The 23,978-nt window shown below is 53.5% G+C and overlaps 7 protein-coding genes across 7 annotated transcripts; 4 read left to right on the top strand and 3 right to left on the bottom strand.

Moving 5' to 3' along the window:
• Positions 1–334: 334 nt before the first annotated feature.
• SPSK_10138 (uncharacterized protein) lies at positions 335–616 on the top strand (the record flags this gene model as incomplete). The annotated part of the gene is made up of 2 exons (XM_016736692.1): positions 335–562; positions 602–616. The coding sequence occupies 2 exons, from the start codon at positions 335–337 to the stop codon at positions 614–616; spliced, it is 243 nt and encodes an 80-aa protein (XP_016587297.1).
• A 656-nt stretch (positions 617–1,272) lies between these two features.
• Positions 1,273–3,971, bottom strand: SPSK_08526 (uncharacterized protein; the record flags this gene model as incomplete). Its single annotated transcript, XM_016735119.1, has 6 exons — positions 1,273–1,776; positions 1,842–2,655; positions 2,745–2,849; positions 2,893–2,954; positions 3,014–3,720; positions 3,911–3,971. 6 exons carry the CDS (start codon positions 3,969–3,971, stop codon positions 1,273–1,275), a joined length of 2,253 nt encoding a protein of 750 aa, XP_016587296.1.
• Positions 3,972–8,768: 4,797 nt separating this feature from the next.
• On the top strand, positions 8,769–8,996 carry SPSK_10200 (uncharacterized protein; the record flags this gene model as incomplete). The annotated part of the gene is made up of 1 exon (XM_016736748.1): positions 8,769–8,996. The coding sequence occupies one exon, from the start codon at positions 8,769–8,771 to the stop codon at positions 8,994–8,996; it is 228 nt and encodes a 75-aa protein (XP_016587295.1).
• A 260-nt stretch (positions 8,997–9,256) lies between these two features.
• Positions 9,257–9,508, top strand: SPSK_10175 (uncharacterized protein; the record flags this gene model as incomplete). The annotated part of the gene is made up of 1 exon (XM_016736725.1): positions 9,257–9,508. One exon carries the CDS (start codon positions 9,257–9,259, stop codon positions 9,506–9,508), a length of 252 nt encoding a protein of 83 aa, XP_016587294.1.
• A 4,674-nt stretch (positions 9,509–14,182) lies between these two features.
• On the bottom strand, positions 14,183–20,197 carry SPSK_08272 (phospholipase D; the record flags this gene model as incomplete). The annotated part of the gene is made up of 1 exon (XM_016734877.1): positions 14,183–20,197. One exon carries the CDS (start codon positions 20,195–20,197, stop codon positions 14,183–14,185), a length of 6,015 nt encoding a protein of 2,004 aa, XP_016587293.1.
• A 351-nt stretch (positions 20,198–20,548) lies between these two features.
• On the bottom strand, positions 20,549–21,055 carry SPSK_09934 (uncharacterized protein; the record flags this gene model as incomplete). Its single annotated transcript, XM_016736501.1, has 1 exon — positions 20,549–21,055. One exon carries the CDS (start codon positions 21,053–21,055, stop codon positions 20,549–20,551), a length of 507 nt encoding a protein of 168 aa, XP_016587292.1.
• Positions 21,056–22,030: 975 nt separating this feature from the next.
• On the top strand, positions 22,031–23,691 carry SPSK_09040 (tubulin gamma; the record flags this gene model as incomplete). Its single annotated transcript, XM_016735621.1, has 5 exons — positions 22,031–22,038; positions 22,095–22,135; positions 22,198–22,841; positions 22,924–23,406; positions 23,467–23,691. The coding sequence occupies 5 exons, from the start codon at positions 22,031–22,033 to the stop codon at positions 23,689–23,691; spliced, it is 1,401 nt and encodes a 466-aa protein (XP_016587291.1).
• Between the last annotated feature and the right edge of the window lie 287 nt (positions 23,692–23,978).

Raw genomic sequence — 23,978 nt, 5'->3', positions numbered from 1 at the left:
AGCTTAAATGCAACGGGATGTCTGAGACGGTTTGTTGGTGGTTTAGGAGCGGGAAGATGGTTGTTTGTTGGGGAGAAAATAAGTGAAGCAAAAATGGCAGAAGCGAGTGCGGATGACGAGAATGAAAAGAGGGAAAGAGGACTGAAAACAAAGAGGAAAGCTGCCCATGCGTCACGGAAAGCTATCGAAACAAAGAGAGACGCTTTTTGCTTAGCCTGAGGGGGGTGGCCTGGGGGGGCGTCGTAAAATTGGGCGAAAAAAGCAGGAGCTTGGGCATATCAAATCAGACGAAAACCGGGGCATTCTGCCTGGTTGCTCTTGCTCTCTTGAAGAAATGGCCTTGGTTACGGCGCTAAAAGGAAGCTACACTGAGATCACGCCTGCCCTCTACGGAGTATCCAAATGGCAATTACGGAATCTGAGCAAAAACAGGAAGTCAGGGCCTGTCTTGGCCCGACCAAAGGCCTACGCTGACGAAAGAGCGACCTGTCTAGCTGGTTTAGCGCCCCAAGGCAGTGATTCCAGTGAGAAGACGCAATTGCGATTGGAGATCGTTCTTTCGGTACGTTTTTCGTTTTGTGAGATAATATCTTACAACAAGCTGAACCTGCGATGAAGCCTTGTGACTTCCTGTCTGCCGCAAAACGCAAGCACCTTATCAAGCCATGTGCGCTCCCTTTTTCTCTCGCTCTCTCCCCTGCTCAATTGCGTCAGGGGCGCGCATCAGGCACGGCGCACAGACTGTCTCTGTCATGAGCTGGTCTCGTGTTTCCCCCCAATTCTTCGGCCCCTGCAACAGCACAGCGCTAAGACGCCCCGATCCAGTAAGCCGACTGGCCCCCTCCAGAGCTTCACATAGGCGGTTGCCAGGCGGGCCAGAGTGCTGCCGGTTCGCTGCACTCTTGCCGCGCGTATCAATGCATCGCACTCGAAAGATAGTCGCGGAGCCGAACAAGCCATAAATACCCCTACATGCAACTATATTAAAAATAAAAGTAAAAATAGGACGACCAAGTGCAGGTCAGTCACCAACGTCAACAGAAATAAATACAACATATATGTGAGATCCTCCCCTTGACCTGCAAGCTCTGAAAAGTCGTTCTGACCGTAAAAGAGCCTTCCTCCTCATTAGTTGTCCTCGCGAACGTTCAACTGGCCTCTGGCTTATTCATTCTTGCCAGCATGTGAAATATACACGAAAAGGCACGGACCAACTCCCAACTGGTGATACCTTGCTTGAGCACCCCTCCGAAATAGCTCACCACCACCTTCTTACAAATCGTCCATTGTGGTACAACCATGCCTGGCAGACGAACTGACGGATGAGGACAGTGTATACGAAGTTGTCCAACTACCCGAGCTGCTGGCGGCATCGATGTGGCGAAGGCTAGAGCTGCTGCTGGGCGACATATAGTCGCGGGGCAGACTGGAGTCCATGAGCGGTGGCGCACTTTCCGAGGCAAACGAGACTGCTGGGCCGGCGGGCGGATTGACAGGATGCTCATAGTGCGTCGGCATCGGGTCATAGCCGTGTGCAGACGGCAGTAGTGGGCCGGGACCGTTGCTGTTGGCAGAAACAGCAAAACCGCCTGAGGCCATGGAATAGGACACGGGTAGAGGGTGGCCAATGCCTTCTGTGTCGTCGATTGGTATTGTGCTCGATCCCGCCATACCGGTGCGAGGCAATGGCATGGGGCCAGTTGTGCCGCTATGGCTGGCATTGTCGTCTGCCACGCTGCTGCTTGACGGGGGCCACCCAATGCCGGGGACAGATTGCTGTTGTGGTATTGATGATTGAAGCGCGAGAGTTGTTGTTGTTCATCATAACCTGCGTCGGGCACCGTGTGATTGCGATTGTGACGACTATAGATACCGGCATGAGTCTGCAACGACTGGGTATGCATATAGGGGCCGGGGTACCGAGGTTGTGCGTAGGGGTTGTCTTGGGCTTCGTCTCTCGGTCGCAAGTCGCCAGCAGGAGGTGAAATAGTGCTCATCGGGTGGGTTTCAGGCGCCGTTTCTTCGTGAAAGGTCAGTTGGTGCGCGCTGCTGGCTGCAGAGCCGACCAGGACACTGTGTAGGCCCACGCCTTGTGCTCTGCGGACAGCCCTTGTTTTTCTGTCCCGTCCACTCTCCCCGCCCTTGGTATCCTTCCCTTTCTTGTCGTGGGTGCTGAGATCCGTCGTTCGGACGGTTTGCAGCGAGTTCGACTGCCCGCCGAGTGTTTGGCTGTCGCTTGGACGTGGATTGTCGTCTTGGTTTTTTGTTTTCGTCTTCCCTTCCGATCGAATAGTGCGTTTCCGTCCGACCCCACTGTGACCCTGGGGATCACCTCTCCCCACGCTGGATGGTCGACGGCGTCTACGTCGGCCTGCGGGGGTCTCGCTCATGTCGGGATCAGTACTACTGTCATGGTTATTATCACTCCTGCTTCCCGGGGTCCCTTTTGACAAAGAAAAATAGGTGGTGCTCCGTACTGCTCCTGTGGCGGCCCAACTCCCGCCCGGGGAATCGCTCGCCTGGGACGAACCTTGACGACCTGATGGTCCGGCCTCTCCGTCGTCGGCGTCTTGCGGCATCTCTTCCCCACTGCTACTGCGCCAGTCAGTACTGTCGTTTGAGCCGCTTCCGTTGGAGGCCATCCTCCATGTATGTCTTTGTCACATCAGGATCAAGCTCGTCGTGAACCACACTCTTCAGGCGCAAAGTAAGGAAAGGGGAGGGGGGGCAGGAAGGGAACATACTGCTTCTGTTGGTGCCGGTGCAGCAGATCGGTGCGAAAGAAGATTTTGGTACAGCCGGGGTAGGTGCACATATGGCGAGGCTCATCGTGACTGAGCTGGTGGCGGCTATAGAGCATTCTGAATGTTAGTCAACGCGTAGGTTCCTAACTGTCGCGAAACGGCGTGTTGGGCCATGTAGACTTGCCGCAAATGTTCGGCTCGCGTGAAAGTCTAAGCGACTGTTAGTATAGAGCGGGAACAGATCCGGGAATGGTATTTGGGAGACTCACACGGCGAGGTTCACATCTGTCACAGACGTGGACAGGCTTTCCCTTCAGGGCTCGACTCTGACGACGGGTTACAGGTGTATAGCTGGTGTCTCTATGGTCGGTGTACGCAACCATGCCGCCGTAGTGCCCCGACATGTCGCCGTGCGCCGACATCGACGATGAGTCCATGCCGTGCATGGCGCCGTATTGGTGAATAGACGCAGCTTCGTAGGAGCCGTCCATGGCCACACCGGCATTGTGCATGACGGCAGTATCCTGCAAATGTGCGTAACCGGCCCCAGCGTTAGGGTCCATGTAATAGCCGCCGTGGCCAACTCGGTTGCTTCCGTGATGACCATGGTGGCTGTGGCCATGATGTGACTGCTGGTAGTATTGACCCTCCGCAGAGGAACCGTACTCGGCGCCAGAGTCCATGGCGAGCTGGGTGGAGGATTGGTCGTAGTCGTAGTCGTCTACGTCAAGGTTGTCGTCTTCGGCAGCTTTGTGCTTGCCCTTGTTGCTGGACTTGCCCTTGGAGGAATGATGATGGGCGGTCTTTGAACTGGAACCGGATGGCTTGGATGAGCTGCTACTGCTGCTACCGCCAGGCTTGCTAGACTTTCCTGGTTTGTTGTTGCTTCCTCGGTAGACAAGGGTCGATGTGTTGGCGTGTGCTGGTGTCCCTTCTGTGCCATGCGAGTCTGATGAAGATAGGGTAGACGATGGCCCTTTATATTAGTTTCAGTGTCCTCGCAAAGGGAGGCGATATAGGCAAAGACGAGTCGAAGTGATGATGTAAAGTTTAAAAATAAACCGAAACCACGAAGGGGCAGAAGAGAAGCGAGGGGGAAGGGGGAGGAAAGGCCAGGACAGAAAAAGAACTGCAGATGTGAAAAGATAGAAACGGGGAGGACAGACTGTGGGTAGGCGGATGATATTCATCCTCGTTATCGCCCAGAATGTATTTGAGTGACGACATGATGAGGGCGGATCAGAGACCAGAAGAAGAAGATCGGCGAGACAGCTGTGGTTAGACGGTCGGTGACAAAAAAGAATATAAATAAAAAGGAACAACACAGCTCGTTCAACAGTAGGTCGTTAGACAAGAAGATGAGCCGAAGCAAATACACAAGCTGCGGCAAAAAAAATGGTATCTTAGGGACAAAAATAAAACTGGGGGGGTGAGAAAAGACGTAACATCCAAAGGGTGCGATGCAGCAGAATAGAAGAAAATTAGGAAGAAGGGATAAAGGTGTGGGATGGTCGGGGGCGGAGGCCAGGAACCGACCGGCACAGAAGAGCTGGCAGCTGCAAGAATGCAAGTCAGAAGTGAGGCTGGGCTAGCATAACACCGCGGAATATATGAAAATAAGTGAATAGAAAGTTAACAAAAACGTACGCAAAAAGTTTCATAAGCGAAAATAGAAATGCAAGGCAAAATCCAAGGTGCCACAAGTAAAAGAACACACCAAAAAAAGAAAAAAACAAGTCGCCCTGAAATACGAGCTGAAACAATTGGTTCAAAAAATAGAAGTAGCAAACTGGCTGGGTATGAGTATCAGCAGATATTTGGATAGCTGTGTATCGTAAAAATAGAAAGAAAGTCCGGCAAGTGTGAGGAATCAATAAATGTTGGTCATGTAGAGAAGGGTAAATAGGCCAAGGATGAAAGGAGAATAGAAGTGTGAAAGATGCAAGGGAAACAGCGAAGGGTCGTGGACAAGATTCAGCCGACTCGACGAGAAGACAAGAACTTGCAGCCGATCAAGCTGAAATTTGCCTGTTGGTTCTCTGGAGTAAACAGAAGCGAGCGTGTAGAAAAAACTGAAACTCTCAAAGTTGGTAGCGGAGGGTTCTTGTTAAACTTTGAGGCCTAAAACGTTCAGGGATTGCGAACCAGACGAGCCGAGGAACGAGAGTCTGGCAGAGAAAGTCGAGAAAGTTGAGAAAAAAGAGAACGAAGAGAAAGAAGAGTGAGGAAATAAAAACTAAAACTTGAAAGTTTCTTTTCGAATAAATAAAGACGATCGGGACGAAGAGTGCCTTATGAGGATCCGATATCAAGGGAAGGACAGAAGAGAAGCGAGAAAAGACGCCCGATGCCATGCAGTTTTTTCCCTACTTTTTTGACAAGAAACGAATACAATTCGTGCACTTTCTTCCATTTTCTTCGTCCCCTTCTATGTTTGGTTATCCTTACGGATGTCAAAGTATCAACGGGACAGGCTGCACGAACAGAAGTGGAGGGTGTGGGACGATGAGAAATAAACGGGACGAAGACCACGACATTACGAGGTACGTTCGTAGGGCATATCCGACGCCAGTGTGTGAGTTGCAACAGGACAGACACTGACATGCGAAAGGACGTTGACGTGTGTTGGAGTTTGGCGTATGGTGTTGGCGCACCGGAGGCGTGAAGAGGAGAGAGGCATACAAAGGGCCGTAGAACAGGCCGCCCGAGGATGTGAGAGCATGTAGAAGAGCGCAAAAGTACGGGCGTGTGGAAGGGAGAGTAAAGGGGGTGCTCAGAGAGTGTGTTGGGGTGTTTCCCGAGTCAGGGAAGTAAAGGGACCAGAGAGATATGGGAGGTCGAGAGACGGCTCGAGGATGAGATCGGCGAGGTCAAAGAATAGCTGGTGGACGAAGCAAAAATAATTATAATAATAATAGTAGTTGTAGTGGTAGAATAATAGAAGAAAATGCTACAAGGAAGAAAAATGGAGACGGGGAATCGGAGAGCCGAGAAGAGGCTGCATGAAACGCACGACGCGTGAGCAAGAAAGTACATACCGACATGCAGCTTGTGGAAGGAGCCACACTGTCAAGACAAAGCTAGAAGGAAAGAGGTATGTCGTACATCGTAGAAGGCGGAAGGAGGGAAGGAGGACTTGACTGACAAACGGCCAAAAAATGAGGCCAAGCGCCAAACCAGGAAGGGACGACCTTCAGGAGACCAACTGCGGTGGCCCCCAACAGCGACAGCAGCACTGGATGCACCGCGTGGCAAGAGGCACCTGTCGCCAGGGAGGCCTGGGCAGCTTGCCCATTATGGCTACCATGCGTAGAGCTCAACTACGGGGGTTGCGATGATGGTTGTATGTTGTAATTACTTAGTCTTTACCCTGGAATATTCTGTGCCCTCCACCGTCTCTGCCATGCTCGTTCTTTCCCTTCCAGCCGCGATATTGCGCTGTTGGTCTTGCTCTGCCGTGGCCATCGTGCCTTCCATTTCTTCACGTCCAAGGCCCCCAATCGCGGTTCCTTCTATTTGCTACCAACAGATTGTTACTAAACGTAGTATACCAGGGGAAGTGCGACCTTGAATTCATACCCCTTGGGCAGTAGTCCTTACGAAGACCACATTCCCCTCTTGTATACTCTCTCGCTCCTGCCCCCATGTGCGAACAGCCGTATGCATTGACCTGTCTTCAGCGTCAGCTTTAGTTTTATTTTGTTTCTTGCATTTCTTTGTTCAACGACATGCTTGACTCGACAAGGCAGTCCTGGTTATTTTCTCGAAATTTGTTCTGCATTTGTTTTCCACTCTCCCCTCGTCACAAACCACGCCAGATGGCCCCCCTGCACAGCAGCTACAACGGTCTCCAGTTACATTGGCACTCTGGCAGCAAATGTCTTTGTGTAAACGCCGGAGCCGAACACTTTGACGGAGCGGGTTTGGGGCCACCAGGACGAAAGACAGTGGGGAGCCCAAGACAAAAAGAGGCAGATGGGTAGGCAGCCAGGGTGGATGGTGGGGACCACAGCCGAGAACAGGCAAGTAGGGATCCATTTAGAGAAGCAATCTGCGCAACCGGGAGTAGACGCTACGTGCTGAGATGGAGAGGAGGGAGGGAAGACGCGACTGGGAGGTGCAGTGGACCTACGGAGGACCAACAGACCATATCAACGCAGTGTCCCTGACGAGAGGACATATCGGGTTAGGGGACACGGGCGGCGGAGGAAGACGATACGGAGACAGTGATGAAACCGAATAACACAACAAAGGGAAGAAGAAACATCGACCCGTCACGGTGAAAGTAGAACGAAGAAAGGGGAGACGACGTGGACGAAAGTGAGGCGAGGCAGTTTGACGGAGGTGAGAACCAACAGTGTAGGCTAGCAATGTTAGCGCGAGAGCCTGTAGGGATGGGGCGTCTAATCACGTATGACAGAATAAATAATAATGGGATAATAAATGAAAGAAATCGCCTGAAAATGCGGCAAAAATGAGCAAAAAAAAAAAAACCACACAATAAGGAGAGGCTGCACAAAACCTGACGGCTGCTGAGACACTATGCTAATTGGGAGATCATCGAGATGGCCCGAGAGTCACGGAACAGGGGCCCGTTCTGGCGGCCACATGTGTGAGTGGGCGTGGCGTAGCAGTCGTGCTGGGAAAAGGCTTGATGTATTACGTCGTAAGAGGCAGAGGGCCTGGGGGTGGGGGTGTTGAATGTTGACAGTGCCTTGGGTGTATGATGTGTGAAGTGTCAGTGCTCGGAGAGGGGAAAGCACATGGGACGATGATGGCTGACAGGGGGAAGAAAATAATATAGCAACGAAAAAAAACAAAAAAAGAATGGCAGAGGAGATGGCACGCACAGGCCAAAGCCAAATTTGTTACCCCAGAAGCTGAACAGTGCAGCCACCCGCTATCGGAAAAATGCCGAGAACAATGGGATGTCACGGCCATCAACACAAAAACAACTCAAAATAGTACACATCCTCTGGTGTGAACAAGAAATCAATAGAAGAAGACAGAAACGAAGAAAGACAACAGCACCCCCCTTGATTCCTTGCTGGCAGTTTGGAGTTTGACAAAAAGGATACGGAGTACACCCGGCATTGTTGCGTCGTCGTGTTTTGATCTCCATTTTTTTTTATGGTTCATGGCTTCTGCTTCGTCCGCCATTTTCCGCCTAACTTGCCTTGCAGAAAATAGGCGCCGTAGTCTGATGGAGGGTTGCCGCACGGGTTGATATTTCGGCCGGGCGATCCCCTTGGACAAAAGGTCAAAAAAGGACAGGACACGAAACGGGAGGAAGGGCGGGGGAGTGAGAGAAAATAGGACGAAAAAAAGGATACTGGAAAAGACGGGGCTTTCTCAGAAGGCGCAAAAGATCTGACCGGCCTGTGTGCGAGGGCTGGATCCACGGCCGGGCAAATGCCTCTTTTGTACACGGCATGCCGGCGCCAGCGATGGAAAGGACAGAGCTTGTTAGTCTGTACGGAGTTCACATAGAACATGGCAGAAACGAACCATCGTGAACTTTGTGGTCCACGTTTGGTCTCGGGCATGTTTGTGGCCCCATTTTTTATCTTTGCATCCCCTCTGGCTGCTCTTGTCTGTCGTTGACGAAATTTTGTGCAATTTTCTTTGACGGGTAGCTCGTTAAAGGGCGCAAAGATACATGTAACTTGTCTCTTCACTGCCGCCCCTGTCCTTGTTTAGCCTCACAAGTGTGGCACGAGTGTGGATAGAGCTGAATGCCAACCTACTTCTGAAAGAGACGAAACAAAAAGGTAGTGTTCCGAATGGGGAGGAGGAAGGGGGCCGTCTCCATCCTCAGTACACCGTTGGGGCTAACATCATGCACTTGGAATGCGAACCACAGACATATCCTTTGGGGGCAGAAACGGAAAGGTGCAGTTTGGCGAGGCAGTGACTGTCACTAACCGATGGTCTCAACGCCAGACGCGGAAGATAAAGGAGCGAGGCAGCAGGAAAGAAGAACGAGAGAACAAAAGAAGGCCAAACATGGCACGGCCAGAAAAAATGGTTGGGGAAGGAGGGATATCTCGTAAAGGTAAACGAGGACAGAGCGAGGAGTGGACCAGGGCCCAGAACAAGACCAACGAGATGCAGCAAAGATTTGAATATACGAAGAGGAAAAAGGGACAGAAATTCCACAAAAGCACAGAGCTGCGAGCATCGACCGATCTTCAGGCAATTATTTCCGTGCCCGTGGGTGTTTGTGCTAGTGACGATGCACGGAAGGACTAGTCTGTTTCCGCGGCGCGGGGGCTGCAGAGTGGAAGCATGTGCCTTCATATCTGGTCGTTTCTATCTTCTCGGTAGTCCTTCTGTTGTGTTATTGTCGATTATGGAGGGAGCGTCTCAATCTAGCCCGCGCGTGTAAAGAAGGCTTGGTAGAAGGTGTCCAGGGGGCGTCCCCTGATAAGAGGCGGTGAGGGCCATGCCAGCGAGGGAAAACGGAACTGTTTACTGGTTTGTCTCAATATCTGTTGCCCTTTCTAGTCGTCATGTCTAGTAGTGCCTGGCTATTTGGCCGGGTTCTTTTGTGCTTCAGAAGCATGGCAAAGGCGGCCATCGAGTGCATATGCTCGAGTCGCATGGACCGTTGTGCATGTGGTTTGCGAGAGCAAGTATGTGCGAGAGAGTATCTCTTCGGCTGGCATGCCGTTGGCTGGTATGCCGTTGCGTACTTTGTTTGCAACTTCCGCAACGTTGTGGCACAACCAACCGACCCAACTTCGCAGGCAGGCGGAAGGTGACGGGAGAGGTAGAAATGAAGACAAATGGAGACGAGGAAAATAAAAGTAAGGGGAAAAAATAAATTGGTAAATGTTAGGAGTGCAAGTAGATACAAAGATCTGAGCTTACAGGGTAGCAGATGGAGCAAATCTGACAAGCTGCATCTGATATGCAGGCTGCATGTTGTGACACCATCCCATTCATCGAGGACAACGCACCAGATTGCATGGAGTGAAAGGTCGAACAGATGAGGGGCAGTCGATGTATGCACACGCACTGCAAGCCTCCTTTGCCTGCCCCCCACCTCGTTCTCACGTACGCCTACTTCCCCGTCGTGTCCTTCTGTCACTTCTGTCACTTGTCTCACTTTTTTTATTTTGTTTACTGATTATTTTTTTGAATTTGTTTTGTCTCTACTTTTCTTTTGAGCTCAACTGTTAACCAAGGCCAGATATCCGAACCCCGTTCTTCAGTTCGCAAAGGAAGACAGACGGGATCGAACGTGTTGTGTAATAGGATGGTCATTTCCTCGTTGCATGCAGCGTGTTTTCCCAGTGGATGAGTTGGGCAAACTTTCTGGACGGTGCATTATCAGTGGACAATGGTCGACAGACAGTGGTCCCCACCTGCGCGGCTATTTGCAGCACCATCTGTCAACAGGGTCCTGCTAACCCCGGGCCTTCCCTTCGGCCGCTGTTTTGATCATTGATAGCAGGCACGACCAGAAAGTTACCAATGCGGGAAAGAAAACAAACATTCGCAACAGAGAAGGAACGATTGTTCAACAAGGAAGGAACAACCCAACTTCCGTACCACACGTGCACACACGCACACATACGCAATCTCGGCAAGTGCCCGACGGCATAAATACGACGCATGCTCTCTTAAGGGTCCAAACGGTTCACACCCGGAGCCGTGGAGCACAAGGCGGCAGGAAGGGCCAAGGATTGCCCGAGCGACAAACAGGTTGGTTCTTACGATGTATGTTGCTCCTAAGCCTTGGATTCCAGCGGCAGACGGCAAAGCACATAGCAGACGGTTTTGCGCCCGGGTCTGTTGCTGGGCCACGGGAAGGCAAAAACAGATGACGGAAGATGGATGATCAGAAGCTGTTTGTGCTTTCCGGGACGTCGTCACCAGCCCGGTCGCCGCGATCTTTTGTGGCCGGCAAGATCACTCAGGACGCCGCCGAGCGTCGCACAACGCAATTGTCGACTGTTTGTGGTTGCATCGACCAGGTCCAGTGCCCCTCCCCCAGGACGGGGTAAATGGCAGCTTGCAGGCCTGTTCAACCCCCAGAACGAGATGGGAGGCAAGAGAAAGGTGCGGCAGCGGTCGAGCGGACTACCCATTGTTCTCATTTCTCATTATTTTGCTGCCTGCGTCTCCTGCAAGCGTCTGCTTTCGTCTCAACAGCCTTCTTGTGCTCACTTCGGCCCGGATTCTGGCTGCATCACCCTCGCCTTATTCGGCTGTTCATCCCTGTCCTATGCCGAGACCTACGAAAGAAAATTAGAAGAGAAAGGCTTTCCCGTAACTTACACAGTACGGAACCAGAGAACGGAATCTGCAAACGAGCCTGCGCCCAGCTTACATTGCGCCGATTGAGTCTTGCCCTTCACTCCCTCCACTCCCTCCTGTCATGCAGTGCTCGGCGCAAGAAAATAACCATTCTCCTCCAATAACCAGCTATCCGACATAACCCAAGACGCACTATATGATGCGATGCGTGCTGTTAAGTGTATGGTGTGTGCATGTTCGTTGCATTCTGCGTGTACACAAGTGCATGCAGCAGGTGCACCGCCTAACTTGCCGGCGGGTATTTTATGCAAGGGCTGTGCGAGGCAGCGACTTGGCCATCCCAAATGACCATGGGCCAGCCATAACAGGAACGTTTTCTGGTGATGATGATGTACGATGACAGATGCAAAATAAACCCGCCAAAGAATTGAAGCACGGAACCAGAAGGAATGAGCCGCAATGAGCAGGAAATGCATGAGATGGCAGCGCTCCTTTACAGAGACACAAGTCCTAGATGCAACCAGAGCCTCAAAGTACACTGCTCTCATCATTGTCCGCCCGACGCCCTGAAGCCGCTTCATATCAACCAATGGCCGTGGTTCATTGGGTTCAACTTGGGCCTGGGCCTATGACTTTCATTCTGTTCGAGTCCCAAACAGACAAGGAATAGAACAATTTGAGATGGACAAAAGTTTTAGTGAAAGAAAGAAGCGTCCTTTCTCTCAAGTCCCGCCCTTTGTCGCAAAATGCTGCACTCTGAAGCCGCGCCCTTGCTTCTTGTCTTACAGTTCAGCTAGGACAAAAATAACAGTGCTCGTCGAAGTAAAGGATAAACTAAACAAACAGAAATAATTCGGTAGTTTTTCAGAAAAATTAACAAAGTAGAAGAGCCTCAACAGGGCGCAAAACAATGGCCTCACTTATTCTTCAGCCTCACTTTGACATGAATTTGTCAATAAATTAGGTCGTCATGCTCTGTTATTTTTTTTTAATAGAAAAATAAGTAGCAGTCCCACGACAGACAATATGAATGCCGAACTTGCCGAGTATTGGAGCTGCGCTTGAGCAAGAACAAGAAATTGCATCGCCACCATGATTTTTTTTCTGTTGATTTTCACCCCTATTTCACTGTTTTCTTTCGTTTCTTTCGTCGCACCTTCTGTGTTGTTCGTTTCCCGCGCAAACCAGACCCACAATTATGGGCCTAGAGGGCTTGGGGGAAGGCGTGGGCGCTTAAAAAGTGGGTTATTTTTAGACCGACTGCCCATTTCCCGCTTTCCACGAGAGAAGGCTCAAAATTCAACCGCACCCCACAGTGTGAGGCTGCAGCTGTTAGGCTACATTTCGTGCACAAACCATATGCGGGCATGGCGATCTACTGTCCACCCTATGCCACTCACTCTCGTCCGATCAGAGGAGGGTGAGCAAGCGAGGGAGGCGACAAAAGTCACGCTGGAAGCCAAATTAAATCAAGGAAAAGAAAAAGGGTGGGGAAGCTCGGGCCAAAAGGGGACCGACATAAGAAAAAAAAAGAGAAAAAAAAAAGACGCGACATGCGCTGGAGGCCAAAATGCTACGGCTACTGCTTTTTTTGTGGTTGTCGTTGTTGTTCCCAAGCGACGCGCGTAGAAATTGTGGCCGTGCGGGATTTGCAGAGGAGCTGAAGAAGCAATATACGACTTCTGCGTCTGTATCATCAGACGCGGCTGTATTAAAGGAAGGGGTAAAATAAACAATCAACGGTGGCTGTGCACGCAGCTCAGGACTTGAGACAGTAACAAATATAGACGCAGTCGAGATTGTCGAAAAAAAAGAAGAAAAAAAGGTAAGGTAGTGGAACACGAGCCTGAAGGAATCGACGAAAATAAACACCAGCAGCCAAGCAAACACTCTCATGAAGAGGAAAGAGGATGAGGCTGAAAGTCGCTCACGATACGAAGCGGCTCACGATGACAGAGAATCAGCCGAAGCAGATGAGACGGGACAGGTGAGACGCGTGCATCAGTGCCGCATCCTACGATGCATATGCCGCCGGATCGTCGACATACCGAAAGGGATGTTTATTTTAGGGCTGGATGGATGGAAGGATCAGGTGACGGTGGTGGTAAGAACCGGCCCCATCTCGGGGCGACGGGACGATATGCTGCGGCAACTTCAGCTCCAACATCGTCTGATATCTATGACTCAACAAGGGCTCGAAGCTGAAGCGTGCACGACGTGGCTAGCAGTAGACGAATAGCCCCTTGTGTCTGGCGTTACATCGATTGCAATTGTTGACGATATCGAAATTGAATCTTGCTTTTATGTGGCTGTCTACAAGCACCTAAATTGGCAACTCACCTCAATTGCACGAGCTTCGATGAAGAAAGGACTTTGTAGAAAGAATATAACCTAAAATACTACATGGACTTGATAGACAACCGTTGCTTGTTTTGATTGTCGAGGAAGGTACTTTTTGACCCTGTGTTGACTTTTTCTACTTCCTAGCCCTCTTTGGTGCCAAGATTTGTAAACAGACTCTTTGGTGTCACAAATGATTATATTTTTCCATATATTGTTCTAGTTGAGGTGGCACAAGACGTATTGGAGTTTGTGAGCACTGCCAGGAGTTATTCTGCGAGACGGCGTTGCCATATATCACGAACACGACATACTTTCAAGATTTTGGACGAGTCCCGATGTGGACTGCGGCGTTGGAATAATTCTCATGTCTGTTGTTAACGTCTACTGGTGCTTGTTGCCCTTCTTTGCAACCATAAAGAAACGTGCTCCGTGAGTGCACGGGCAGCATGGCCATTTGAATACAAACGGAATGAATAAACACTGGCCTTTGCCAGTAAAGAAATATGGATAATAAGTAGTGCAATGGTGGAGTAAAATGGAGCGTAAGGGAGAAAGGAAACAAAAAAACCAATAAAATAAGGACAATACACCCGTTTTCAAACGCAAAGCAAAGGTTGAGAAAATACAAAAACGCATCACGCTTTGCTAAACCAAAAGTTCATGCCATGAGGTGTACCCAAGACCGCAGTAACGAAATACACATTACAAAAGTAATGCCTCAAAGGCAGGGTCGCCATTGACTTTGCTTTCGATCCATTTAGTTGCTACACAGAGAGCTTGGTTAGTAAACGAATATTGCAATCACTCAGCCCACTTCGAAGAAAAACGTACTAAATTTGCAGCGGCGCAACTTGGTCCACCTGGTACATCCAGTTGCCGTTGTTCTCCTCCACAATAAGCCAGTCGTATGGGAACTGCACCAGGTGGCCCTGCATCATGTTGAGCAGGTCCTCGGCGTCCGCCTTGGACAGTACCTCGTCCGTGCCGCCTTGGTAGCCGCGTCGGCTGCTTCGTGTCGTCGCGCGCTTGCGACGCTTGACCGATCCAGAATTGGTCCCGTTGCCCGTGGCCGCCGTGGCCGCCGTGGCTCCCGTCGCCGTTGCTGTCAAGTTCGACAACCCGTTATTAGTGGTGTTGCCGTTGCCCGTGCTGTTGGCGTCGGCGTTGTTAATGCCGCCGTCCTTCTCCGGCAGCCGCGGCTGCTTCTCCTGCTCCGAGAACGTCGTGCGACGGCCCTTGCCTTTGGACGGCGCTGCTGCTGCTGCTGCTGCGTCTGCTACACCAGCAGGCGCTGCTCCTGCAACCCCTGCGGCGCCGACGCCCGTCTTCTCACCCATCGTCTCGCCAGTATGGTTCGCCATGGCGTCCATGACATCCGTAGTGCTACCGAAAAGCGGCGATGTGGTGTCGGGCAGGACCGATCCGTGCTGCCATCCCGACACAGACGACGGACGTCGCTTCAGCGCGTTATCGGCTGCGGCCGCCTTCTCCATCTCCGCCTTGTTGGACACCTCACCGGGGTCACCCGGGCCCATGTCCGTCTCCGACGGGAAGCTGTCCTTGGTCGCTGGCCGCTCCGTGCTGTTTTGCCCGCCGCTGCTGCCACTCTTCTTGTTGTCGAGGTGGATTGTCTGATTGTGCAACATCGCGCTGGCGACCTTTTCGCCGACGCTGGCAATGGCGTCTAGGGCGCTCGGTGTAGGAACGCTAATGCCGGCACCACCACCTGCCGCGTGCCGGGCGTGATCGTGGCCCTTGTTGCCCGACTCGGTCCGTTCGTTATCGTCGCCCTTCTTACGGACTTCCATGCTTTCCTGGAACCGAGTACCGTAGGTAACGAATTCCTGAAACTCGTGCCAGTTGGTCACTTCGGAGTCCGGAAGGCATCGGAACACACGTCGGTAGATCTTGGTGTTGTTCTCCGCGGCGCGGTTCCACACATCATCGATAAAAGCCGGGTCCAGAGGATCGCGCATGCAATCCCGCGTGATGCGGGCAAGATGAATGTCGGCTGCCAAAGGATTGACTGGGTAGTTTGGGGGACCGCCAATGTCGGTATCGTCAGTCACAGGCAGCGGCGGCAGCACGCCGGCAGCTTCATATCGAGTCTGTTCCTGTATGGCTGCCTGTTCGGTTGGCACAGGCGGCAGCACATCTTGATTGCCAGTACTGGCTGTGTTAGGGATCGATGCAGTCGAAGCGTGCGGGGCGCCGTCGCGTTCGCGGTCTTTAGCAGCGCTACTCCGGGACGCCGTGTGGTGAGGTATACCATCAACAGGCCGGGAAAGGAATGTCTCCTCGTCTCTTGCGCCCTCGTCAAAAGAGCCGTTGACGAGGAATTCATGATCATCAACAACGGTTGAATCCCGCAGCCGGTCGATGCCCTTCTTCCTAGCCGCCGTCCAGTGGTCCTCGCCATGGCCGTACACATCCAGTGCCTGCATCTCGCTGTCAGGCGGGTGCTCGATGTGGCCTTCCTTGTTCAACGTGGGCATTGCTAAGGACGCCCGTCTGGACTTTATGGACGACGCTTCCTCAGATGGGAAGGCATCCAAGTCAACGTTGTGGTTGAAGCTGTTGACGCGCTGCAGCCTGGAGTAGGGAGGCGTCGCGCTGGGGCCGGGGACGCCATTCACATCGGCTCCAACCTCGCCAGAAGAGCGAAGGCGATCAGCTCGTGCCTGGGACGGGGACGCTACGCCGTCTGGAGAGATATCCGACCGGATTGTGGAGTTGTCGTCGTCGTCGTGGCCTCCATCCGTCTCGCCAGCATCGCTGTAGATCTGGTCCATCTCTGCCTCAAATTCGGCTTCGCGGCGCGTGTCCTCCATAATCTCGTCCGTGTCAAGACCAAGATGCTCTTGCATGAGGCGGAGACGTAAAGTGTGCGCGAACCGGCCTACACGGTAGGGCTTTCCGGCCATCGTTGACGATATCATGTCGCGATCGCGAACAACGGCCGCTACCTCCGAGTCGCGGTCACCCAGCATGGACCGTTCGTTGATGTTGGCCGAGCCAATCAGGGCCACACGGTCATCCACAATGATGGTTTTGGCATGGATATACAGCTGCTCGGTCGTGAGGACCGTCTTGTTGTTGATCTTGCCCCATTGCCGCAAGCTGAAGAACTGGATGTAGTCCTCAGGCTCGATGCCTGCAGCACGAAGTCGACCAAAGATGGAGTTCTCGCCACGGCAGATGCTTCGGTACTGGCACTGGAGAATCAGCCGGACACTGGTGCCCTCCTGGTCGGCGACGGAGTTTTGGAAACCAGGCATCAGAGGAATGATAATGACGCACTTCCAATCTTCGTCGTCGTGGTTGGCCCGGATGATACGCTCCACCAGGGCATCGCCAATACGGTTGACAATCTTAACATTGAGTGTCTCTGTGCTCGTGATGAAAAATTGGTTTTCAATGTACACAAAGTGCTCGGATTCCTCAATCATACTGATATAGGCCGTCTGGATGCTGCACTCGACATCGGTGATGCCGAGCGACCAGGCCGATGCAGATCGAAGGATCTGAACCTCGCACGTGCCGGACAGGCCCAGGTTTTCCAGGTCCGCTTTCCGATAGTCAGGGGGCGGTAGCAGAAACGGTGTTGGACGTGTCGGCTTCCGACCGCGGCGAACGTAATTCCAGCGCTGGACAAAGTGTCGAGTCAGATCGCGCGCAGGTTGACCGACAATCTGCATGCCCACATCATGCCAAGGCATTCGGGGCACCTTGGTGCGGTCGTACATCTCCTTGTACGGTTCGCGGAGACTGAAGAAGTCCTGGACACGCGGGTTTGAGTAGTCTTTGCCGGGCCACAGCTGTGTGTGGTCGGCATCGCGGGGCTGCTCGTCCATCTCGAAGCCGGTGGGCTTGTCATCCACAAGGCTGTGCTGCGGGCTGTCCCAGCGGCCGAAGCAGAGATCAATGCCGCCAACGAACGCCACATCGTGGTCCACGACGCAAATCTTTTCGTGATGAGCAAAAAAGAATTGGTTCTTTTTGAACTGGTTGGGCGACCGCTGCACAAATATGTTGGGGTGCAGATTCAGGAGTGAGAATTTGGTGTATTCGGAATCAATGGGGATGGCAGCCTCGACGTTGCGGTAGATGATGACAAAGATCTTGACGCCCTCGGCGGCTTTGCGTTGTAGGAGACGATCGAGGCGCCACTTCTGGCTGATGCAGGCAGGTCGGCGCATATACAACTCCGGGCTGAGCCACCAGTCGTGAATGTAGATGACGTCTTTCGCCATGGCAATGGCGCGGGACACGTTCCACATGTAATCACGGCCGTCGACGAGCCACTGGGCGAACACGCCCGTGCGGACAGGGGCAAAGCTGTCGAAGCGATTTCGGCGATGCCAAGGGGTCTGCTTGAGCATGTCCACGATGGATTCCTCGAACTGACCGATGAGGTGCTGGTTACGGGCCCATAGTTTGACCTTGCGTTCTGAGGTCAGGAGGGTGAGTGTGTGATGCTTCAGGCGGTTCTTGCTGGTAGACATCTCCAGTTCTGCGGCAGTGACGGAACTCTTTCCGTTGGCGAGCTGCTGCTGCTTGCGCTTGGTCTTGGAAATAATGAGGAACTTGGGATCGATGAGGTATACGTCGTAGATATTCATGTTCTCGGGCGATTCGACACAAACAATATAGCTCTGGCGGACAAGGAACCATTTGCGGCTGTGGCGTTCAATGACTTTCCCAGGCGTCAGGACGCGGCGGAAATCAAGGCCCTTGGACGACTGGATGTGCAGGAAACATTCTTTGCCATGGTAGCTGCCTTCCGCAGCAAGACGCACGCCCAGCGCAGAGAGCTCGAGGAACCGGCAGAGACGGTTACTGTCGGCGCGGAAGATAAGCCAGTGCACCATTTCGTTCAGATATTTTTGCAGCATCCGCTGCTGGCGTTCAACGTATTTGCGTCGTGCGGCCGCCTCATCGAGAAGATCGCCAGCCACTGGCGTGCCGTCAGGATTGACCTGCGCGGACTGACGCCGCGTGATGCCACCCAGCACAGCGATACGGGACTTCCTCCGACGATAGTTCACGCGACCACCAGGACCTTCCGCCTCGGTCGCCGTGCCTTCGCCGGCAGTACCGTCCCCGGCTGTGCCGTTGCCATCTGGTGCGCCTTCATCGCTGTGGACACTGGCAGCATCGTCTTCGTCGTCCAGTTTGACGCCGCGAAGACCGCGAACATAGGGAAACGCAGAGATGGGGAACCTAGGCTGCTTCGGGCGCCCACCTGTCTGAGGCGTGTGGAGGTACTTGTCGTTGCGTGTCAATTTGTACTTCCAATGGAGCTCAAGAATCTCTCCAATGGTGCGCTTGATGGTCCACCTCATCCTACTGGGGCCACTGCCGTATTCAAGATCGATGGTAAATAGCCAGTGGCGCTCGCTGTCGCCATCTTGGACGGGGGTGCTCTCCCGGATGGTCAGCTTGACCTGCTCGAGGAGCACAGGAATCCGCTTGTTGCCGTGCTCATCGCGTTGGATCATACTGGCAAGCATCAGGGCAGCCGGGGCGCCCGCCCGCAGCTCCGCCATCAGCTCAGCCGATTTCATGTAGTCGAAGCTGTCTTCCTTTTTCTGCCTCAGAAGCTTCAGAGTGTTTTTGACCTGCCGCCACTTTTGTGCACCGTAGGTCGTAGCCCGGTCTCCAGTGAAGAATGCACGACGAGGCGTCATAGCGTCGCCGTCCGAAACGCCACCGCCAAAGACAGTCATGCGACGGATGTGGCCAACGGCGCGACCCGAAGACGGGCCGCCATTTCCAGCATCAGGTTCTTCACTCCGTCCTACCCATGAACTGCCACGGCGCCACCCATGCTGGCGGTTGAGGTGGTCACGACCCTCGCCCTCAGACAGCCCACCGCGGGGCTCTGATGTGTCGGGCATTGTTGCGCGCCGCTGCATCAACATATTGCGATGTCGGTTCGCAGGGAGCGGGGAGTTTGGCTCGGTCGAGACACCCGTAGAAGCAGGTGCGGCTGACGGACCGGCCGTGTGCGACCCCCGTCGTGAGCGGATGTACATTCGCCTTTTGCGCCTCCTGGGTCGGGTGCCAGTGATATCGCCCGTACCTTCGTCGGCCGTTTCCTCGGCGTCCGCATCGGCATCGGCTTCCGCTTCGCTGTCGTTTCCGTTCAGGCTTTGTGCCAGTCGACTTCCACGGGCTCCTGCTGGCGTGCTGGCTGTTGATACCGGTGCGCCGTCTGGTATACTGGAACCGGGCGTTTTGGTTGCAGGAAGACCGCCTTGCACAGCCAGGGCCTTTAGACGGGACATGAACTGTCTGGAACGGGACGGGTTGGCTGGGTCCCATGAGCCTTGGCGCTGATGGGATCCTGCAGCAGCTGATGGCGGGTCAATAAGGACGTTCGACTGCGAGAACTGGACGCTGCGGCGACGTCTCGGGCCGGGCGTTATTGGCGGCGAATCAACAACGCCCTCGTGGCCCTTATCGGCCGCCTCTCGAATGGAACGCGTGCCCGAAGCGGTTGCCATGCTGTTGTCGTAGGCCGCCAGGGCGTCTACGCCGGTGGTAGCATAGCTTTCGTGCGGCCGTCCGGCGTTGAGGTAGTCCTCTGCTTCGTTTTGTGCACCTTGGTCTCGATCTGGGAGGGATGTTGCTGGGGACACCTGGTCGGAGGTCAGGCCGCTCCTAGGTAGAACGAGAGCTGACCCATTGCTCTGTGGTGCTGCAGGGGCTGCCGTAGAAGCAGACTCTGGTATTGGGGGTAGGTCTTTTTCGTGTACGGATGGTGCCGCCCCAAGCATAAGGGCTTCACCGGCACTGTTGCTTACTGGCGGTCGAGAGCCATCATCGACGGGTGCAGACATCCTGACGCGGTTCGCAGGAAGTCTCTATTGTGGCACTCGAACGGCCGGCCTGGGCAAAGGAAAAAAGCAGTTAGACAAGCAGAACAGAATACAACAAGGTACTAAAGACGTGCATGTAGATCAAGGTGGCGATAGGTGAAGCCTGCTGAGAGACAAAGTCGAGGGGCATTGGACGGGATAGGACGATAGAAGGATGTCAAGGACAATTGTTGCTTTCCAACGACATACTGTAAGGCAGCCTGGCCACGTCTGCACTAGCACCTGCAGGACGACCGCGGCCATGCACAGCTGCCACAGGAGGTCGTAAGCAGGAAAGATTGGTGCTCACTCGGCTGTAACGAATGAACAAACTCAAGATGTGCGCGTTATTTCGCTTCGTGATCGGTCGACGTGTTGGATGTGAGGGATAGGGAAGCTTGGCTGAACGCGGAAACGTGGAAGCTGCTGGTCGTCCGGACTCTTTCTTTCTTTGTCGTCTGGTACTGGCGGTGAGCACCCAATGGACTCGGACTCTTTGTTCTGTGGCTGGCGTCGTTCACGTTCGTCTCTTGCAGAGTTCACTTGCTGCGCCGGATTGGGAGGATTGCGATGAAAAGATCGCTCCAACCGGAAGCTCCGATCGAACGCAGGTTGATGCTGGCGGGAGACGAATTTGGGGCCAGGGCAAGATGCAGGAGGCAGCTGTAGTCCAATGGCGGTCTTTGGGGTTGTGGCTACTGTTGAGGACCGCCGTGATTGAGATGCAGTTTTGGTTTGTTGCGAAAGTCCTCGAGTGAGGATAAGAGCTGCACTATGGGGTAACGAGGACTGAGGTCTGAACTTGGAGGCAGGTACTGGCGAAAGCTCCTTCTCCTGCATGGGTTTTCCGTTCCTCCCTTTTTCTCGCTTGGTGTCTTGCGGCGACTAACCGCGCCTAGCGGGTTCATTTACAGGAGGAAATTAGGCTCGCCCCACTGGTGATGTCAGCCCATTCTTTTAAAGCGTGGTGGTTACCGCACCGTGATAGGCTAAGCTGAAAGCCTAGAACTTAGGCGTACAGAAGGCTGGTATCTTACGGAAGGCGCGCATGTGGTGTGTTTGGAACACTCCTTCCCTGGCTGGAGATCTGTAATGTGTTTCTTCAACGAAATCCATTTCGCATGGGAAGGAGCGAGGATTCAAGGGTAGGATCGTTTTGCCAGGACGCTCAGAAAGGGAAATACCGGATTGAAGCATAGCAGCCGTCTTTTGCACTAATGCGCGTTCTGGTGCGCGTCTTTGCACGTCGTCGCCTCCGGCAATCAATGAGGGTGCCTTACACTGGCACGTTCTCCAGCTGCTTGGCTTGACTCGAAGTTGGTTACGTCTTCCTGGGCAGTCTACGAGGGTATTGGTAACGTGAACTATCCCGTACATAATATGTCGAGTTCAAAGTCACACGGACTGCTTTACGGCGTCACATTGGACGAGTCTGTAACAGAAACCCTTGTTCTAGAAATCATGACCTGTCTGGTTTCGGTATTCTCCGGTCGAGACAAACATGCCATTACATATGACCCGTCAGCTGGGGACCCTCGACGTTATCGGATCTGCATTCACGGGGAGTGAGGCCGATAAGAATGGATGTCACGGAATCACGTGATGCGTACCGAGAGTGTGGAAAGGCGGTCTCGGCTGTAGTAAATAGTAAATAGCGGGGTGGTTAACGCGCCTTGTCAACTGTGACCGCCAGAACGACGCGTCGTACCCAGTTGCTTCCCTATTCAGTGAGAGTGGCATAAAAGTTGCCGCCTCACCACCTGGACCTGGGTTTTGTCGATAACGAAACCACACTTCCCACGTTGGCAGCCCAACATGCCTAGGTACGAGCAACACAATATGAATGAGTGTGGCGATGTGACTAACGGTATTTGAACAGAGAAATCATCACCATCCAGGCGGGCCAGTGCGGCAACAGCAGTATGTATCCGCCTTTTCTACCGCGTCTCGCCAAAAGTGTTTCTTTTTCTGACCTCAGACAGTCGGCAGCCAGTTCTGGCAACAGCTCTGTCAGGAGCACGGCATCAGCCAAGATGGCAATCTTGAGGAATTTGCGACGGAGGGTGGCGACCGGAAAGACGTCTTCTACTACCAGAGCGACGACACGCGATACATCCCGCGAGCCATCTTGATCGACCTTGAGCCCCGCGTGATCAACGGCATCCAGACCGGGCCGTACAAGAACATCTACAACCCAGAGAACTTTTACGTCGGCAAGAACGGTATCGGTGCTGGCAACAACTGGGGTGACGGTTACCAGACCGGCGAGCAAGTGCACGAGGAGATCATGGAGATGATCGACCGGGAGGCGGACGGCAGTGACAGCCTAGAGGGCTTTATGCTGCTGCACTCGATTGCCGGCGGTACGGGGTCTGGTCTGGGATCCTTTTTGCTGGAGCGGCTCAACGACCGGTTTCCGAAAAAGGTCATCCAGACATACTCGGTGTTCCCGGACACCACGGCTGCAGGCGACGTCGTGGTCCACCCCTACAACAGCATCCTCGCCATGCGACGGTTGGTGCAGAATGCCGACTCGGTCGTTGTGCTCGACAACGGCGCGCTGTCCCACATTGCCGCCGACCGGTTGCATGTACAGGAACCCTCGTTCCAGCAGACGAACCAACTGGTAAGGCTGGGAAAGCTGGAGAGCTGTTCATGCATGGCATGCCTGTTTGTCCTGTTTTACTGACGTTTTGCCCTTTGCACAGGTGTCGACCGTCATGTCTGCCAGCACCACCACACTACGCTACCCCAGCTACATGCACAACGACCTCGTCAGCATCCTCGCCTCGCTCATTCCTACCCCGCGCTCCCACTTCCTCATGACCGCCTACACCCCCTTCACCGGCGACCAGGTCGAGCAGGCCAAGACGGTGCGCAAGACGACCGTGCTCGACGTCATGCGCCGCCTGCTTCAGCCCAAGAACCGCATGGTGTCGACGGCCCCCGGCCCTGGCGGCAAGGCCGGCCGCAAGAGCTGCTACATTTCGATCCTCAACGTCATCCAGGGCGAAGTGGACCCGACTGACGTGCACAAGAGTCTGCTGCGGATCCGTGAACGGAGACTGGCCACATTTATCCCCTGGGGCCCGGCGAGCATCCAAGTAGCTCTGACGAAACGGAGTCCGTACGTGCCAATGAGCCACCGCGTGAGCGGTCTAATGCTGGCCAACCACACCAGCATAGCAACAGTACGTACTTGAGACCCCCCTTTTAGTTTTATTGCATCTCTCTAACACTGCTGTCTCCAGCTCTTCAAGCGCATTGTTCGGCAGTACGACGGTATGCGGAAACGCAACGCCTTTATCGACGCATATAAGAAGACGGCACCCTTCTCGGACAATCTGAGCGAGTTCGATGAGGCGCGGGAGGTTGTGACGGACCTTATTGGCGAGTACGAGGCAGCCGAAGAGGGCGACTACTTGAGTGCGCCACACGACAAGACCGCAGCAGCAGAAGACCCAAGAGACCGGTGATGCCTCGTACTACGAGTGCTATTTCCTGCCTATTTCTTTCTCCTTGCGCGCCTGCCCCGGTGTATTATTGATTCCCCTGCTTCTTGTCGGCGTGTTGTTGCTTCTTGTGGTTTTGGTTCTGGGCTGGCGCCAACTAGGCCTTTCATTTTACCAGGGCCTGCATTTTGTCATGAAATTCCACACAAATGTTTAAAAGAAAGAATGATGACGCTATAAGTTTCCACGTTTCACATCTGCATAGCCGTTGATCGGTCGGTGTATTGCTCTGGCCAGCGACGATGGTGTTT

This window comes from Sporothrix schenckii (assembly GCF_000961545.1).
Source record: "Sporothrix schenckii 1099-18 chromosome Unknown Cont44, whole genome shotgun sequence".
Classification (NCBI taxonomy): Eukaryota; Fungi; Ascomycota; class Sordariomycetes; order Ophiostomatales; family Ophiostomataceae; genus Sporothrix; species Sporothrix schenckii.
This window is presented reverse-complemented; position numbering and strand designations above follow the sequence as displayed.